The 19665-nt window shown below is 39.8% G+C and overlaps 1 protein-coding gene across 3 annotated transcripts in view; it reads right to left on the reverse strand.

Moving 5' to 3' along the window:
• Positions 1-19665, reverse strand: part of LOC140209932 (receptor-type tyrosine-protein phosphatase R-like) — a 77344-nt gene that overhangs the window by 23158 nt on the left and 34521 nt on the right. For all 3 annotated transcript variants that reach the window (XM_072278606.1, XM_072278607.1, XM_072278604.1), the window contains exon 3: positions 4750-4933. In XM_072278606.1, coding sequence (XP_072134707.1) covers positions 4750-4933 — 184 coding nt within the window. The remainder of the gene's footprint in view (positions 1-4749; positions 4934-19665) is intronic.

Here is a 19665-nt window from a genome sequence, read left to right on the forward strand (position 1 = left end):
CCAATGGAAGGTCCAACGGTCAAGAAGACTGTCTCTGCAAGCATTGTGGAACGTGTTGAGCAGGACAAGACACAGAAGGCGTTCTGGTCATCCACTGCGCCTAGTCCCATTTCCAGCCGTCTCGACTCTGTCTTGCCACTGGATCCAGATGGGAATTGGGAAGAGAGAGTGAGGCTGACGCTGCGCAACTCTCCCTCACTTAAATCCAAGTCACGCGCTAGTCTCGACACCATCAATAATGGTGTTGAGGTCCTCATCGACGTACGATGGACGAACAACAACAACACATTTATTTTAGTAAATCTCAAGGTGTAGAGATTGCCAAGAAACTGAACTGTGTGACTCTGAATGTCTGTGTGCTACAAGTTTTAATTTCAATTTTGAGGCACTCTTTGGGGCACTCCACCGTTTCCGTGGAGGTTTGTGAAGAAAAAGAATTTCAGGATCTATCAAGCAAACTGCTTGATCAGGTTTCAATTCATGGAAGATGGAGCGGGAATCCTTCTCAATTAAAGTCTTTTTTGATCTCTGTACTTAACCTCTGTGCTCCTGTCAGAGTGACTGTTTCGTCAAATGTTTCTCTGCCAACCTGAGTAGTCTGGAGTTAGTGATTTTCATGCACCATTTTATGAAGGAGATTTTATGGATGGACTTTTATGTGTTTTTCTCCATGCTCCAGGGAGTTATCTCAGAATCGATTGTTTACTTTATGATTCAGATGCCGGGTATGTGAACAATCTGAGCTACCCTCCAAAACTGGTAGAGAGTAAATAGAACCATGTGTGGTGATGTTGGTCAAGGAGCAAACATTAGCTGCTGCTTGATAAACCATGAACTTAGTGCTGGGCTTGACATCTTACTCCACAAACAGTTGTTGCCCACAGGCAGCCAAAGTCTTATGGCATATTCAAAACAATGACGGATGAAGCCATAAATGGATCCATCTATAAAATTGAGGTTCGAGTCCTGAACTACACCATTGATAACAATACCAGTTCCCATTCCATAACAGTGTTTTGTATTATCCACTGTGGTGATTTGCCCAGAAACATGATGGTGTTCTGTGTATCCACTGCGGTAATTAGTGTGACTAATGCTAATTCTGCAATTGAACCTGAGTTAAGACCATTAGATATCACAACATGGCTGGTCAGTAATTGCTGCAATTGAACCAGCCATGCAGGAGGAGCAGGCTGCAGACTCTGCAAAGCCCTGTGGGGGTTTGTGCTGTGTTCAAGTTTGCTCACTTGCACTTATTATGCTCTTTAAGGCAGGTAAGTGAATGCTTTGGGGACTTAATAGTGAATGGGCATCGATCCTCATTGTTAGGCTGCTTCATTAATCTGCTCTGTTCTTATATGCAAACCATTTCTCAGGAGAGCTTGCATCTGAACTATCTGTTCAACCCAAACCTCATTCAACCCTGTCCTTGCTGCAGGCCACACTGTTGATGACTCATCAGATACAGACCTCAACTGTCAGCTAAACACTACAATTAGGCAATGTGTACATATTTGGGCTGATGACTGTGAGTGTCCAATTAGTGATAGGAGGTTGTCGTTTATGGTTTCTTTCTGTGCAACTTCTGTTGCTGGATCAGATTCAAAGCTGATCTGAAAAGAGATAGCCCAAAGCATAACTTTATGGTGAAGGGAGGGTGTGTGAAGTTCAAGAGTTCTACTTTCATCATCCTGAGATTGTAGAAAGGAGCTGAAATGAGATGAGATACAGAGCACCCTGCACTTTTCAATGTGCTATGCCTTTCTGCTGGCCATGGGTACTGTAATTAATTTAACAATTTTCCTCCAAGGGGGAAAATAGTGATAAAGACTTGAATGTTCCCTGTTAGTTTGTTGTTTCTGCTGCAGGTTTTGTGCAACTTCATTGTCTAAAAGAAAAGGAAGTTTTTGGACGAACCATTGTCGGTGGCGGCATCCGTACATCTTGAGAGACGATGGAGTGACACTTTTTTTGATGGTTCTTGGGGTTGTTGACTTGGGACTATTTGCACTTCCTAGAGCGGTTGTCCAACCCCACTCTGGAGTGACAGTCTCTTTCACAGCAGCTGCAGGTGAAGGAGGAATGTGCTATGGGTGACGCAGCTCTGACTTTTCTCTGAACTTATTGATCAGCATGTTGGTCCTTGCTACCTCAGCACGTTGTTCATGGCTTTTGACTGCGGCCCACCAAGTTGATCCAATCTGCAACTGTTTAATCGCATGTGTTGAGGTCGATGCCTGCCAGCTTCATATCACACTACCCAATGTAAAGTTCAATATATAGTCTGGTCAGTTTGAAATCAGTGATGAGGAAGGTACTGGAGGGAATTCCAAAGGATGGTTCTACCAGCATTTGAATAGAAATAGTTTGATTAGGAGGAGTCAGCATTCGTAACCAAAAGGGTAGATGGGAGTAGGGCTGTGGATCTCGCCTATTTGGAGTAGAGCAAGGCCTTTGACAAAGTCCTGTACAGCTGTCTGGTCTGGAAGGTTGGGTGCCATCAAATCCAGGGAGAGCTAGGTAGGTGGATTCAAAATTGACTCCAAGGTGGGAAGCAGAGGGTGGAAGTTGAAAATTGTTTCTCAGAGTAGAAGTCGGAGACCAGCGAAATGCCAGTTTTGGGACCTTATGTTGTAGTTGTATAAGTCATTGGTAAAACAGCACTTGGAGTATTGTATGCAGTTTTGGTCACCCGGTTATGGGAAAGACCTGGTTAAATGATAAAGAATACAGGAAAGATTTACAAGGATGTTAGAATGACTAGAAGGCCTAAGTTGTAGGGAGAGGTTGGTCATGGTATGTTTTTATCCATTGGAATGTAGGAGAATGTGGCATGACCTTATGGAAGTGTTCAAAATTATGACAGACATAGATAAAGTGGATGGTAACATTCGTTTTTTTACCTGAGTTAGGAGAACTCCAAAACCAGGCTGTTTGATACAAACATGACCAAAACAAGTGATCAGGCTAATGAAGCAACACACACAAAAACAATGCTGGAGGAAGTCAGCAGACCAGGCAGCATCTAAGGAAAACAGGAAATAGTCAATGTTTTGGGCCGAGACCCTTCATCAAGACTGGAGAAAAAAAGATGAGAAGTCAGAGTTAGAAGGTGGGGGGTGGGGAGGAAGAAACACAAAGTGATAGGTGAAACCAGGAGTGGGGAGAGAGGTGAAGTAAAGAACTGGGAAGTTGATTGGTGAAAGAGATACAGGACTGGAGAAGGGGGAGTCTGATAGGAGAGGACAGAAGGCCATGGAGGAAAGAAAAGGAGAAGGAGCACCAGAGGGAGGTGATGGGCAGACAAGGAGATGAGGTGAGAGAGGGAAAAGCGAAAGGTGTATGGTGAAGGGGGGAGGGGGTGCTGTGGTCATTACCGGAAATCTGAGAAATCGATATGCATGGGATCAGGTTGGAGGCTACCCAAAGGGAATATAAGGTGTTGCTCCTCCAACCTGAGTGTGACCAGCACATAATTCTCCTTACCCTCTGCCATCTCCAATGGGATCCACCACCAAGCTCATCTTTCCCTGCCCCCCACCCCCACTTTCTGCTTTCTGCAGGGTTCGCTCTCTACTCAACTGCCTTGTCCATTCATCCCTTCCCACTGACCTCCCTCCTGGCACTTATCCTTGCAAGTGGAACAAGTGCTACTCCTGCCTCTACACCTACTCCCTCACTACCTTTCAGGGCCCCAAACAGTCCTTCCAAGTGAGGCAACACTTCACCTGTATGTCTGTTGGGGTCATCTACTGTAACGGGTGCTCCCGCTGTGGACTCCTGTATATCGGTGAGACCCGATGTAGATTGGGAGACCACTTCGCTGAGCACCAATGCTCTGTCTGCCAGAAAAAGCGGGATCTCCCAATGGCCATTGACTTTAATGTCACTTCTCATTCCCATTCTGATATGTCAGTCCATGATCTCCCTGACTGTCACGATGAGGCTACACTCAGGTTGGAGGAGCAACACCTTATATTCCATCGGGTTAGCCTCCAACCTAATGGCATGAACATCGATTTCTCAAAATTCTCTTAATGCCCCCTCTCCTTCACCATTCCTCATTCCCTTAGCCCTCCCTCACCTTATCACCTTATCTGCCCGTCATATCCCTCTCGTTCTCCAACTTATCTTTTTTCCACGGCCTTCTGTCCTGTCCTATCAGATTCCCCCTTCTCCAGTCCAGTATCTCTTTCACCAATCAATTTCCCAGCTCTTTACTTCACCCTCCCCTTCTCCCACTTTCACCTATCACATTGCATTTCTTCCTCCCCTCCACCACCTTCTAACTGACTTCTCATCTTTTTTCTCCAGTCCTGATGAAGAGGGTTGGCCCAAATTGTCGACTGCACTCTTTTCCATAGATGCTGCCTGGCCTGCTGAGTTCCTCCAGCATTTTGTGTGTGTTGCTCAGATTTCCAGCACCTGCAGATTTTCTCTGGTTTGTGATCAGGCTAACGAAGCTCAGTAATGTAAGTTACATGTTTAACTCACTCATTCTCTATTCACAAATAACACATTCAACATTGCCATTTGGTTTGTTTCAATTAATTGTTAAGATTTATGCCTGCTTAGAATTATTCATAACTGTTTTAGAAAATGATACTTTATACAATACAACAAAGAAGACAACTAAGTTATCATGCTGGAATATATTGTTGAAGTTCCAGTTGTCTTGCAAAATGTTCCAGCAATATCACAACTGTTACTTAAATGTTAGATGCAGCTAGTAACTTAAAAATATTTTACCGAGAATTCAGCTTCCAGGGCTTCTGAATTGTTTGTAGCCTCCTTTAGTTGTTCCTTGTTTAGCAGAAAGCTGGTGGTTTGTAAGTATTGCAGAGTAATTTCCCGAGGAGTAGAGATTGACTTGATGGGTTCAATATTTCCCAAGGCACTTACATCCAGTGTAAGGGAGACGTTCGAGCCTCTCCTAAATATTATACAAAAAGCAACAAAAAAAATATCAGTTTGCAGAAAATGAACGCAATTGTACACACTTGTGATTCACAGCTCGCATATAAAGGTTGTTTTGCACATTTTATTTTGCACTGGTGATCTATCAAGAATTTAGCTAGGATACTATCTAGATGTACATAGGGCTTGTCTGTCTTCAGACTTGCATGTACAAATGATGTAGTAATGCATTTGACATGCAGTGAGCATTTTTAGAAGCACTGAATTGCTTGATAGAATTGGAACCTGTGGCCTGAATTTACAACGCAAGATAAAGGTAAAAGCACAGCCTGCCACAATTTGGCAAAAAGACTCGAATTAAAAGATTCTGATTGGACATCAACATTTTGCTCACTGATCCATTACTCTGCACTTCATCTCTATTCACAGCTGTCACAAACAATGGCTGCAGCATTGTTTCTCTATTTTGTGGACCTCAGTGCAATATACTAAAATCTATGGACCTTCTTGAGCTGTGAACTCACAGTGGTTTGGTATTTTTTTTAATGGGGACCCACTGGCTTTCACCAGTGTGGTGCCCAGCACACAGAAGAGCGGCATGGTCTCTCCCCGTTGCATTCCTGACATCTATGTTCTCTCACCTCCAAGTTCATCTTTTATGCTGCTGTAATGTGGCTACATTAGTGATTAGTCTCAGCCTGAAACAATCACTGCTTATTCCTCTCCATAGATGCTGCCTAACCTGCTGTGTTCCTCTAGCATTTTCTGTGTTGCATGTGGCTGCCTTGAGAATTTAATTTAAAATTGGCTTTTACTTCCCCCAGCAGATAATGTGGAATTACAACAGCAGTAAACTCTGGAGATATTTGCTGTAGGTAACTGTGCAGGAATAATCATTTTGCTTAATTCAGGGTTAAAACAAACTCAATATTTTTATTTAGTTGGCATTTCACTATATTTCCAATATGTCTGTTCAAGTCACCAATTGAGCAGTAATACTACACACAATCCCTATTCATTGGCCAAAAAAGGATGAAATCTGATTTCCAGATTTAGGTTAATTGATGAGTCACACTATGAAAGATGAGGTACAGGAGCCTGAAGACACACACGCAATGTTTCAGGAACAGCTGCTTCCCCTCTGCCATCAGGTTTCTGAGTGGACAGAAAGCCCATGTACACTGCCTCACCATTCGTTTTACTCTCTTTTTGCACTATTTTTTAAATTTAATTCTTCATATTGTAATCTATAGTTTTTTTAATCATTATGCATGCAATGTACTGCTGACAAAAAACAACAGTGACATTGAACTCGATTAAGATTATTATTCACTGAAAATTCATTTTGTCTTCTCTCAACTTGCTACCACAAATTTGGCATTTGCTTATTGGAGAAGAGATGCTTTTTGCTCAAACTCTGCTGAAGTTATGCTAAAAATAAATCCTTAAGGAAATTAACTTCGTCATTTAGAATTGTTCAGTTCCTGAGTTATACTGCATAATTGGAGTAAATTCCAAATCCTTAAAATGAACCAATTTATTTATTTTGTATTACAGATATCTAGACAAAAACTATAAATTCTTCCCATCCAATCAGAATTTGATTAACTTATTAATGAAGCCAAACACCTTTGTGCATCTAAGGTAGAATTACAGACCTGATGAAAATTTCTTTTTTATATTTCTGCATTCTCCTTCTCACCTTGCACTGTATTATATTTATTTTGTCATGTAAGTTATGTACATTTTACATTAATTTATGTTAATTTATGTCTATCATATTTGCATGCCATTTATATCTGGGTATGTATAAGTATGGCAATATATTTGAACTTAAACCTGAAGGACTGGATGCCAGACCTGAAATATTAACTGTTCCTCTTTCCACAAATTCTGCTAGACCTGCCGAATGTTTCAGGCATTTTCGACTTGCGTTTCAGATTTCCAGGATTTTCGAAACTCCTTTTGCTTCGAAGAGTCTATTTTTCAGTCTGCATCCACAGTGCATGCTGACCTTTTGTTGGTACTAGCATTTTCTATTTCAATATTTTGCTCTTTCCTTTGACTTCCAGTATTCACCCATGGCAAATGAACTCTCAATTTGAAAGTGTTCCATCCTCTGCCTGACACTTGTCAATGTGCAATAAATAAGCACTCCTACTCTTTATGGTGTTGCAAGTTTGCTTTGGCATTAAGGTTTATGAAGATCTGTTAGATTTATTTGCTAATGGAATGTCACAATGTGTGTGCCTGGTGTCTGTAACCTTATCTATAACTGTTAACAGGAAATAAAATGGCACTTGAGGAACTAAGAAGAACTAGGCAATATATACAATATAGAATGAGAAGTAGCAGTTTACTTTGAAACAAGAAAGTAACAGATCATACTATCCAACCTCACCTTCTTTGAAAATGTGTTTTGTTTTTCTGAAGGTCCCCTCTTCTCATTTACTGGCTTAGACTAAGTCATCTTAACTGTACAAGCTCAGTGAACATGTTATTTGCTGCTGCTGATATCGACTTTCCAGATGCAATAATCACGTTGCGACGTTGCATTAACAAAGTGGAAGGGTAGTTTACAACAGCGTAAGGAATGCTTATTCATTGTACATTGTTGAGTAACAGAGTAGAACCGCTTGTGACCTTGACACTCAAATTGCTGAGGGTGAATAATGAATATTCCAACCTAGCCCTTTTTGCATTACAACTTATAAAGGGGATATAAATTGGGTTTGATCTTATCTTTACATTTCTCAACCCTAGAGCAGCATTTGGAGATAGATTAGTTCATAAATTTGGCCCATATTCCTGCATCCGGATTTGCTTTTTCCTGATAAACCTATGAATCTTGATTCCACATGAACCCACTCTAAAACTAAATCATGCAGCAATTGTCTCTAAATGGTCCATATTATAGTTTTGGTCCTGCATCAAGATTCTGCCAATTCCATCACTGCTGTGAAACAGATCCCTGATGCCTTGGTGTCTGGTTGAATGGAGACCACTGATTTAAGATTACAATGCTCTAGCTCCACCACTTTGCTTATGAATTAGTTCTTGGAATAAGAGGTAATTTCCAGTAAGAGGAAAATACTTTATTCAGACACTTCTAAATTGTACATAACAATTTGTAGGACCAGCTGATGTGAAATCTATAGCTCTCGTTTCAGAAGGCAAACAACGATCAAAGCTATTACCCTGTGTTGTAGGTTTCATTGAAAAACCATTATATTTCAAAGTAAATGTATATTTTTTTGTTTCCTCTTGCTGTACCTCAGGAAGTGAGGTGCTAACAATAACAAGAACACAGATGTTTATCCATGCATCAATCTCTGTGCATTAACGTGATCTGTTTGCTCTCAGTATACATTGTGCACTGAAAAATGGCTGGTAATTTTGCAAACTTTGCTATTTTATCTTTAGTTACTTAAAGTGGTTAAACATGTACAGGTATAGTTCTGCTATTATTATTCTCCACTTCTGAGCACAGAAAGTTACAGAGAAAACTCCCATTCCTTTTCACATATACAGTATGGTAGAGGGTCAAAATGGTTACATTGTAACCACTGTCAGGGGATGTGGTCAACACCATGTTTGCCAAGACGAGACATTACTTATTGAAACATTACTAAGTGTGTTTTTTTTTGGAAGGTCTTTTCCATTCGACTTCACAAGACACCTGTCCAGATGGACTTCATCCTGAGAAATGAACTCAAATTAGGGTCCTGAAAGAATACCGGCCTGATCCTCTTCAGAAAATTCTTATTGTTGTGTCTGACAATATTTAAAGTAAAATAAATAAGTTTTGGTTGGTGCATTTAAATAATAGGGTAATTTTAAGCAGTTGAGATGAAGGGTTTCGACTTGAAATGTTGACTGCCTAACCAATTGAGTTCCTCCAGCAACCTAATTCCATATCTATAATTTCTTGAGTCCCAATTTTAATCCTACCTGACTTTAAAGAACTAACTGGTGGACAGATTGTAACCCAGATTCTAGGAAACTCAAGTTTGACTCAGATCTTCCAGGCTGTTAGCCCATAGCTAGTGGAAATCTTTTAATATAGATTTGAATGTGATTGCTATTATTGAACCTGCACTACAATTTTTTTAGGAATGTGTAAGGTAATTTTCATGGAACTAGCACTTAGATGCAATCACAAAGTAGGCATACCCACAAGTTTAAGAAGTAGGCCTGCTAACAAATACTCAAACAAGCTTCTGCAGATTGCAGGAGGCACAGAAAATGCTGGCAACACACACAAAATGCTGCTGATCTCTGCCAGAAATGTTGACTGTACTTCTTCCTATATATGCTACCTGGCCTGCTGCGTTCCATCAGCATTTTGTGTGTGTTGCTTGAACTTCCAGACATTCATGAAACACAGAGAACAAAGAAAAAAAAATGTTGGAACTCCAAAGCCAACTTCCCCCCACTACACACAAGTAGTCGCAAAGCATCAACCCTACTCCTTCTTCCCAACTATTCCAGCAGAAAGCATCAGCCTCCCCACCACCCACCAATCAATAGCAAGCATCCAAAGACCATGAGCTATAGTCCTTCAAAAATTACTGTTCATCCCATCACCTTGACATCTCAACAGGCCCTACCTCTCACTAATATGAGAGAGAGAGAGAGAGCCAGAGCCAGAGCCAGAGAGAGAGTCAGAGAGAGAGAGACAGAGACAGAGACAGAGAGACAGAGAAACAGAGAGATTGCTCCTGCCACATTGTGAGGGGAAGCATAAAACTCACTGTTTCGATGTTACAGTTGGCAGTGTCACTTATTCTGTGTTTCCCTGACTCAAGAATCAAACTTCCTCTCATCATAAGAGAAGAGAAGAGAGAGACGAGGGAGAGGGAGGGGAGAGAGAGAGAAAGAGAGATCAAACTAATGGTAGGGGTCCATTAAAACATTGAAGGATGATTTAATCAAGGTTTTTAAATGCTATACAATATGATTGGAAAATAGAGAAAATGTTTCAGCTGACAAAGTATTGCAGAGGAAGGAAATAGAATTCTAAAATTAGAATAGCGTTATTTAAGAATAAAGTCAAGAAGGTCTTTAGTAGAAATCTGGAACCCTCTAACCCTGAAATCTGCCAATGCTAGAACAAATAGCACTTTCAAAACTCAGACCATTATGTTCAGTGAAGGTTTTGCAAATCATCAGTGAAATACAGCTTAAACAGATAAAGCACTGGTTGGCTATGATGCCTCAAGGAAGTGAAAGGCCTGCAACAGAAACTGCTGGGAGCACACAGTAGGCCAGGCAGCATCTGAAGAAAGAACAATGCATAAACCATCTGACTAGCTGAGTGCTTCCCACATTTTCTAACTTTATTTAAGATTTCCAGCATTTCCAATTTATTAATTTATAGATGAATTACCTTCCCCTTTTACTATAAAATACTTCCATTCAATCAATAGGAAATAAGATAATAAAAGTGAAGAGCATCTATATTTAAACCAGATTACATTGGATCTTAAACTTCTACAGTATATGTTGAATATTGTTGTATTGCTAATGCTGAGGTTGTTAGTGCTCAAATTTCAAAGCAAAGCTGCCAGCAAGCTCCGAAATCTTTAAACATGCATTTCACCAAGTAACACCTTGTGTTGCTTGTGCATAAACTCCAGAGATAGCCTGCAGACTGCCAAGTTCAACAAGGATGAGGAATCTGAGTCAACTGGTTCTCAAGTCTGTGGGCTACTGTATGCATTGTGAACGGTGAAGTTTTTTTTGTTAGTCTGAGCAAAATCTCTCAGTTATTCCTTTCAGAGATAATCACTTTGATCCTACTTGAATTCAATCATGCAATTATGCATTTGGTATAACTTGCTTATTCAATAAGATTCCTTTTATTGGCTTTTGTGATGTTATAGTGACTCTGCTTTTCAAATTCAAAACAAAATGTCCTCATCAAGATAGACTATTGCTTAGAATGTGTTTACAATGCTCGACAGTTTATATATTTTAAAAATCACCAAGCTACTCAGCAGAAACAGAGGAGCCATAAAAGTAAAGGCGTAAGGGAGACAGAGCATATCAAGGCAGAGTGGGAGTCAGACATCTTGGATTTAAATCAAAATGGGAAACATGGGCCTTGAAGGTTTCGGAGCAATGCAGGAAATAGAGCCCTCATGGGTTGAAAGGCAATGAAACGTGGGGATCCTGTGAGTTCAGTATTGGCAGTGGGGACCTCATGGGTTCAGGAAAAGGATGAGACACAGAAGCCAGGTGGGTTTAAAAGCAGCGCAGGAGACATTGGTTAAAGCAAAGGAGGGAGAGTGATAGTGTGGAAGAGGAGCCCCTTGGGTTAGGAGCAACACAAGAGAAAGAGAGAGAGAGAGAGACAAAAGATTTAGTGTTTGTTTGTTTTTTAAAAATACTTTATTTTCAAACTTTTCAAAAAAAAAACAATAAAATCAACAAAAACATACCAGCTCAGACATGTATAAAAAAGAAATAAGCAACAAAAAAAGACATAACATTAGAGGGATGCCTATTGTACAAAGTGCTCAAAAATACTAAATATTAAATCTCAAATGAGGGCTGTGAGAAATCAGCTGGGGGGAAATTGCTCATCTGCCCCCCGGCCTCATCTCATCCAGGTAGGCAAGAAATGGATCCCAGATAGCCGAAAATTTTTTAATTGAATTGGTTCTCAAGAACCTAAGTTTCTCCATCTGTTTGATTGAGATCATATCAGCCATCCATTTCCAAAAGGAAGGGGGAGAAAGTGATTTCCATTCCCTCAAGATAAGTCTTTTGGCAACAATCATCCCCAGCATCAGAGACTGTTGTGTGGCTGCAGGGAAACAAATAGTAGATTGCGAGCAGCCAAATATAGCGAGACAAGTTTCCAAGGGGAAGGATCTTTTATGGGCCTTTGATTACCAGTCGAATATTTTGGACCAAAATCTAGTCAGTAATGGGCAAAACCAAAAGGTGTGTGACAACGTGGCTTCCGTCCCTTGGCATCTATCACACATTGGCGAGACAGAAGGGTAAATCCTATGCAATCTAAGCTTAGAGTAATGGAGACGGTGGACAACTTTAAACTGGATTAGTTGGTGCCTACTGTTAACGGAGAAAGCCTGTATCATAAACAAACACTTATCCCAGGCAGCTTCAGATGATTCAATGCCCAACTCCTCTCTCCGGGCATCTCTAATCTTCACAGTAGACGCTACAGTGCAATTATCAAACAAACGTACAAACTTAAAAATGAGATGCCTGCAGTCAGGAGGGTTCTTTAAAACATCAAAAAACATATGTTTCCCTGGAAGGATTTCAAAATTACAAATCTTAGATTGAATTTAGTGTCTAATTTGCAAATAATGAAAAAAGTGTGAATGAGGCAGCTCAAGTTTCTTTTTCAGCAGACTAAATGTTGCAAACCGTCCCTCTATGTACAGGTCTTCAATATAAACTAGACCCTTCCCCCTCCAAGCATGGTAGGTTTTATCTGACCATGAGGGTAGAAAGGAGTGATTGAAACAGATTGGTGTTTGTACAGAGATCTCTGGTAAATTCAGATTGCTCCTAATCTGATTTAGAATTCTGACAGAATTTTTCAAAACAAAACTCAAACTTTTTGAAGTCCCAGGCCTCTCTAACTTGGAGAACAGCATGGCTGGCAAGGAGAATTGACGACAGAGTTGGACTGCATACATAGCCACAAGGGAGCCCCAGGGGCTAGGTTACCCAGAGCCCCCTGTTGCCAAAACATTAAAGCCCTAGCACTGACAGCCCAATACTGTAATAGTGTCGAAATGCAGGTAATCCCAGCCCTCCTTCAGACTTGGGCTTTTGTAAATGAATTTTTGAAATCCTGTGATTCTTATAATTCCAGATATAAGACAATATTATGGAGTCCAACTCTTTAAAGAAAGCTGATGTAAGAAAAATGGGGAGATTTTGACAAAGATAGAGAAATCTAGGAAGGGAAACCATTTTAATTGAATTTATACCAACAATCATGGACAGAGGTAGGGTTTTCCAACTTTCTATATTCTGTGTAAGTTCTGAAATAAACTCCGCAAAGTTTAATTTGAATATTAATTTAGGATCTTTGGGGGTTGTCAAGCTGAGATAAGTAAAGTGATCTTTAACTACTTTGAACGGGACACTTTCCAAAAAACCCCATGTGTAGTCGTTGGAGAGGGGCACAAAGTCACTTTTTGTCCAATTGATTGAGTATCCCGATAGTCTGCCAAAAGAGGTGATTAAATCTAGAAGAAGAGGGACTGACTTTTCTGAGTTTTGTAAGTAGAGTATCACATCGTCAGCATATAAACTAATAAGTGTTTCAATATCTCCCACTATCAAACCCAGAATATTTGGGTGACCTCTTATTTTTAAGGCAAGGGGCCTACCATGACAGCAAAAAGGGCCGGTGAGCGAGGGCCCCCTGCTGGACTGAATGGTGCAGCGGAAACAGAGTTGAATTGTCACCATTAGTTATAATAGAACACATTGGTCTGGCGTATATCAGTTTTACCCAGGATACAAATGACTTGCCGAACCCAGACCTGTACAGTGACTCAAACATGTAAGGCCACTCAATCCGGTCAAAAGCCTTTTGTGCATCAAGGGGTAAGATTGATGCCCCATTAGATTTCCCATGATCAGCATATATAGTATTAAGGAGGCATCTGACATTGGAAAAAGAGAACCTACCCGGGAGAAATCCTGTCTGATCAAGATGAATGATCAGGATGACAAATGATTATTTAGTCGGTTAGCCACATTTTAGTAATTACCTTTCTATCAAAATTCTGGAGTGCAATGGGCCTATAGCTGGCCAGGTCTGTTTCCTCTTTACCTTTCTTTAAAATGAGGGAAATGTTAGCCTCGTACAATGTCCTAGGCAAGGCTTTATCTCTCTTAGAGCAAGGAAGATTTAGTGTTTGTAAAGGAGAGCAAAGATGAACAGCAGTGATTGGTAGAAGATGAAAGCAGTCAACAGTTGGGACCGACTGGGGATGGGTGAGCTGTGAAGGAGGTGGGGGAAGGGGAGCAGGAATAGGACTCGGTTAAAAGGAGGGAAGGAGACAAGGGGGGAAGTGGGCCTAAGGAAGGTGAGACAGAGGGAAGGGATAAGGATGGTGAGGAAGTGAGAATGGAGAGAGGTAGCTGAGAAAAAGACTGTGAGCTTATTTTCTGTCTGTATCCACGTGTGAATGGTCAGTGCACCTTGAAGTGGGTTCACATGTATGTGGTAAGTCTGTGCAGCAGAGCCTGATCTCCAATTGACTTGGACTTTGTTCCATTGTGTCAAGACCTCACTTTGCGAAGCTATCTCATAACTGGCTTACAATAGCCACTCAATGTTAAAATAAATCTGGCACAGGCACCTTCCAGTCATCAAAATAGGAATGGAAGCAAATCTTCGATCCCAATGCCTGCTTAAGAAGAAGGGTAATTGCTGATTAAGCAGCAGTTTTATCTGCAAGAAAAAAAATGTTGACTGAAAGATACCACAGATAATTTTTATCAATGTACTCACTAACTGATACGACTGTGAACATTGCCATCTGCAGTTTGAACAGAAAGCAAAAGAACTACTGATTTGGCTTGGCCATTCTCAAGAGCATCCACGTAGTTGTGTTTGTACATCAAATTCAATGATTACAAGATCTTGATTTGAGAATGCGTCCTTCCTCTTGATCATTCTCTCTCTCCTTCCCCTCCTTCTCTCTTACCCCCCATTTCTCTCTCTCCTCCCCTCCCCTCTCCCTGTTCTCTCCCTTTCTCCCTCCCTCTCTCTCCACTTCCCTCCCTCCCTCTCTCTCCTTCTCCTCCTTTCTCTTTCCCCTTCCCTCCCTCCCTCTTTCCTTTTCCTCCTTCCCTTTCCCTCTCCCTCCCTCTCTCCCTCCCTCTCTTAGGTAAAGTCCATTTATTAAATCTGCCTTCCATGCTACTGTCCATTCTTTCTACTTTCCACTCATTCATGTACTGGGCCTTTGTCTCATAACTTAATGCACGCAGGACATTTGAATCTCAGACACAGCCCATTTATTGTGCAAGGAAACTAACAGTTGTAGCAGAGATAGCTGGGTCTAAAGAACCATATAAGTTGCACTCCTGATTTTTTGCTAACATTTTTATTACTATTGATTGACATAAAAATAATCTTTAAATTATATATAACAGTTCTGTTCCTGTTCAAAGCAAGTAAGTACCTCAGACTATGTCATGGCCAGCAATCATATTATCATAATTACCAATGGTTGATCGGTCCCGATTTGTGCAGAAAATAGTATTAAATAGAGGAACCTAATGACCAACAACAAAACTAAACAAGATCAAGGGAGGAAACTAAATAAATTACAATCATTTTCGAGCCAGAGGAAAAAATAATATCCTACATATGAATGCAAGAATGATTACTGAGTGTAGACAAACTTACTAAATCATCTGCCATTTTAAAAATGGTTATCCATACTGGTTCATTTTCTATGCCTTCAAAAGTCGTCAAGAAGAAATCAGAAGACAAAGTCAATAAAAACCACCTCAGTTTGTTTTGACTGATTACGTTATTAACATTTGTTTACTTGATCACAGTCATTATTCCCAGAGTAGGGAAATCTCAGACTAGAGGGGATGGGTTTAAGATGCGAGGTAAGAACATTCCTTCAGGACTCGACAGGATGAAGGCAGGGAGGATGTTCCCTGCTGGAGGAGTCTAAATCCAGGGGTGACAGGCTCAGGACAATGAGTAGATCAGGAGAAACTTCTTCACTTAGAGGTGGTGAATCTTTGGAATTCTTTAGCCCAGACGGATAGAGATTCACAGTGCGTACATTTTTAAGAGCAACAGATATATTTTGAATATTAAGGGAATCAAGGGATGAATGTGTATTGCAAGAAAATGAAGTAAATTATCAGTGTGATATTGATGAACGGCAGTTGAATTTGCAAGGGACACACGGCCGACTCCTGTTCTTAATTCTTCTATTCTTGTGTGCGCTTTTAACAGTGAATTTGCATTACCATGTTAATATTCAGAGAAGCAGCATGTGATGGAAATGGGCCATAAAACTAGTAGCAATCTACCCGTCATCCCAAATGTCTTAGGGTGAAAGCAGATCTCCATATTGTCAAAGGACGAATGTGCAGCCTCCATGCAAACAGCACCAGAGGTCAGGATTGAACTTCGGTCTCTGATGCTGCAAATCTGTAGCTCTACTTGATGCCAATCCATATTTTATAACCAGAAGTGGTAAAATGGAAGTGGGGCAGCTTTCAATGCAACCACTTTGTCCTTTAAAACTGTGGCTGGGAGAGGAAGGAAAATAGATGTTTTACCTTATATCATGATTTTCTACTCCGCCACGACCCCTTACCCATAAAGTTCCACTACATTAAGAGGGAATCACGACACTTTTATAGTGACAGACTTTAGCTTTGTGTCCTCACTTTATTGGTCAGCCTTTCAACGTCAGCACACAATATGGAGACATACCCCAACTTTTGGCATCAGTGTCAATAAAATGCATAAATAATCATTTGCCATATAAAATAGGGTACTTTGCAAGAATCTTAAGCATATACATACATATTTAGGGTGCCTAAAACTTTTGCACAGTACTGTATTTTGGCTAAAATAGTAAGAAACAAAAATAAGCTTTGTATTTGCTTAGTGTTATTTGGTAACTGGAAGGATGTAATATACAGTACTGTGAAGAAGAATTGCAACTAAATATGTGCCTGAGACTTCCGCACAGTACTGTAAATAAATAAAATGAATACTCATCCTCAACTATGATGCAGGATGTTATATTCATGTTGTTCAAATTATACTAAAGAATTTATTTTGTATATTATAACAAATAACTTTACTGAAAACTTCATAACATGAAATATTTCTAGTATCCATTATAATCTGATTTTCAATCTCCCTCCTTCTGCCATGATCTCTCTTTATCTCTTTACTATTCATATCCACTCCCTTCACTTATTTATTATTCCCACCATTTGGCCCTCTGCCTATCTGAGAACCTGTCTTCCTTTTTTATAACTATTTCCCCTTTCTGTGTCCCTTGTATTCTTCTTTACTCACAATTTATTGAATAATTTTCAGAGCTAGTTGTTTATATTTGAAATTTCATTAATCAGCCTTTGTTTCCAGTTTAATGTGGAAAAAGAAACCTCTTTCCCGCACTTAATTCTACTGCATCCAACTGAATGAAGATTAATTCATTTGCTGCAATTTTTCTAATATGTAACTTGATAGCTGCTGCCTCAATTCTGACCTAGGCTATTTTTAATCAAAACAAAATTAAACACCAAATACTCAGGATCTAAAAAGCTTTGGTATTATCTAGCAGAGTTAATATTCACATTTTGTTTTCCTGTGCCATAAATCAAATTTGGTTTTGAATTTCTTCAAATCAAATTATTTTAACTTGAAATTCAGAGACAATTGCTTTGAATTTAATACGTTGCCACCAGTCATGTAATGCAATAAGTTTGCACTTTGTGATGTGACCAATAATCTTTCACAACTTAATTGCTGGAGAATTATGTGGTTGGCCTCAACTATGGAGGAACTAATTAAGTTAGGTAGCTGAATGTGTGTATTTAGTTCATGTGGAAATTATTAAGTTGCCTCCTTCACATACTGTATTATGCCTCTATATATTCCAATTTGTGAATATTTTTCAAGTAGTTCTGTAGTCTTCTAGTTCTGTCAAATATATAAATACAGTAATATGTATTGAAGTAGCACTGTTACCCTGTCCACAAGCTTTTCGTTCAAGAAATGATTTTTTGAATGCATTGTTTGTTCATCTGACAAATATAACTGCATTTCACAGGAAGCGTGATAGTTACAAGGAACATGGTGCCAGAGGGTGCGTAGGGGCAGATGCAAAACAACGTTTAAGAGGCATTTGGAACTGTACTTCTACAGGAAGGTGGGAGAGGCCTAATGCAGGCAAATAGATTAGTATAGATGAGGCATCGTAAGCAGCATGGGCAAGCTGGGCACAACGGGCCCACTTCTGTGCTGTGCTAACGGCCTTATGATAAAAATTTTGCCAAATCATTTACTTTAAAGTGAATTGTACCGAGAACACTGCTTGAAAGCACCATTCGAAATTTATGCAGACGTTTTGATTTTGTACAATTAGAATATCTTTCTTTTAAACTGCCTTGCATGTGTCACCTGCTTCTCTTTACCTTTATTTTCACAAACAAATTTTATTTCCTCATTCTTCAGGTCAAACTTAAAGTCCACATACGTGTCTATATAGCTTTGCGTACCTCTGTTGCCATTCGTTACAATACTGTGGGTTATGATTACCATGTCAAGTGATGTTTATATATTTTCCAACTTATGGACATCTGTAAACAATGAATCCCATTTGTTATAGGGAGACAGGCCATAAAGGCATAATGCTGTTTGGCTTCCAATTTGCTTTCTCTGTATCGGCATTGTTAGCTTACCATGATTCATGTGCTAAAAAGTTCAGGTTCCTTTGAACACTCAGGTCTTCCAACCAATGTGAATAACACCATTTTTTTCACTTGATTTACCTTTTATGTGTATCTTTCCAAAGGGTCCCAGACTAATGCTGTTTCATTTGGCACATTTATGGGTATTCGTATTTGGTTGAATGACAATTAAACTTGAACTATGAGAGTATCCTAACTGGTTGTATAATGACCTGGTAAGAAAACATTAATACTCAGAAATGGAAAGTATTTCCAGTAATGCAGCACAGTCATCTCCAACATTGAGTATATTTACATGGAGCACAGCCACAAGAAAGCAGCATCCATTATCAGGCAGGAGATACATGAACCTCTGGTCCCACATCACCAGCTTTGGGAACAGCTATTACCCTATATCCGTCAGGCTCCTGGACTACTTTGAACTGATTCTATGACCTACAGCCTCAATTGCAAGGACTCCTTACAAGTCAAGCTTTTTAGATGCACAGATGCCTTCTTTTGCAGATTGGTGTTTGTCAGTCTTTGCTTATGCATTGATTTTTATTTCTTCCTGTAAATGTCTGCAAAAAATAGGTAGTAAATATACAGTAACATATGCATACTTCAATGATAAATTTACTTTGAATTTTGAATGTTCTACTTACCTTCCCAATTAATCACGATACCTGTATGCTAACAACATTTCATGTAAGAGAACATCTAGATTCCTCTGCGGGGAGACATTCAGTAGTCTTTGTCCATCTGAACAATATTCGCCTTATCCATTCAACTCATAAATGTGAATAATCTGACATTGTCCAACATTAAACTCTACCTTGCAAATTTGCTTCCAGCCACTTATTTACATTACTTCATAGGCTGCCTTGAATCCCTCTCACAACTTGCTTTCTACATGTTTTTGTTACTTCAAAAAATTTGACTGCAGAGTAGTCACGAATGTGCATGACAGATAGCAATAATCGGTGGTGGTGACTGGAATTAGGTACCGGCAGAGAAGCTGGATATCAAGTTTCGATGAGGGGCAAAAAGCTAAGGGTTCAGACCAATCTCTGACCCGCAAATTTCTGATGAGTTTATAGACAAGTATAAGCTTATTAAATTTTACAGATTGTATGGGAAATTAACAAGAAGAAATGTTGAAAGAACTCATATGATTCTGTGATGAGATGAATCAGTCTCCCATAAAAGTTATAAATAATCAAGATAGCATCTCTGGCTCCCTGCCAACCGCACTATTTACACCTCATCAATCTGAAAATGACCTGTTTCTCAGACATGTCC

The sequence above is a fragment of the Mobula birostris genome, chromosome 14 (genome assembly GCF_030028105.1).
Source record: "Mobula birostris isolate sMobBir1 chromosome 14, sMobBir1.hap1, whole genome shotgun sequence".
In the NCBI taxonomy this organism is placed as follows: domain Eukaryota; kingdom Metazoa; phylum Chordata; class Chondrichthyes; order Myliobatiformes; family Myliobatidae; genus Mobula; species Mobula birostris.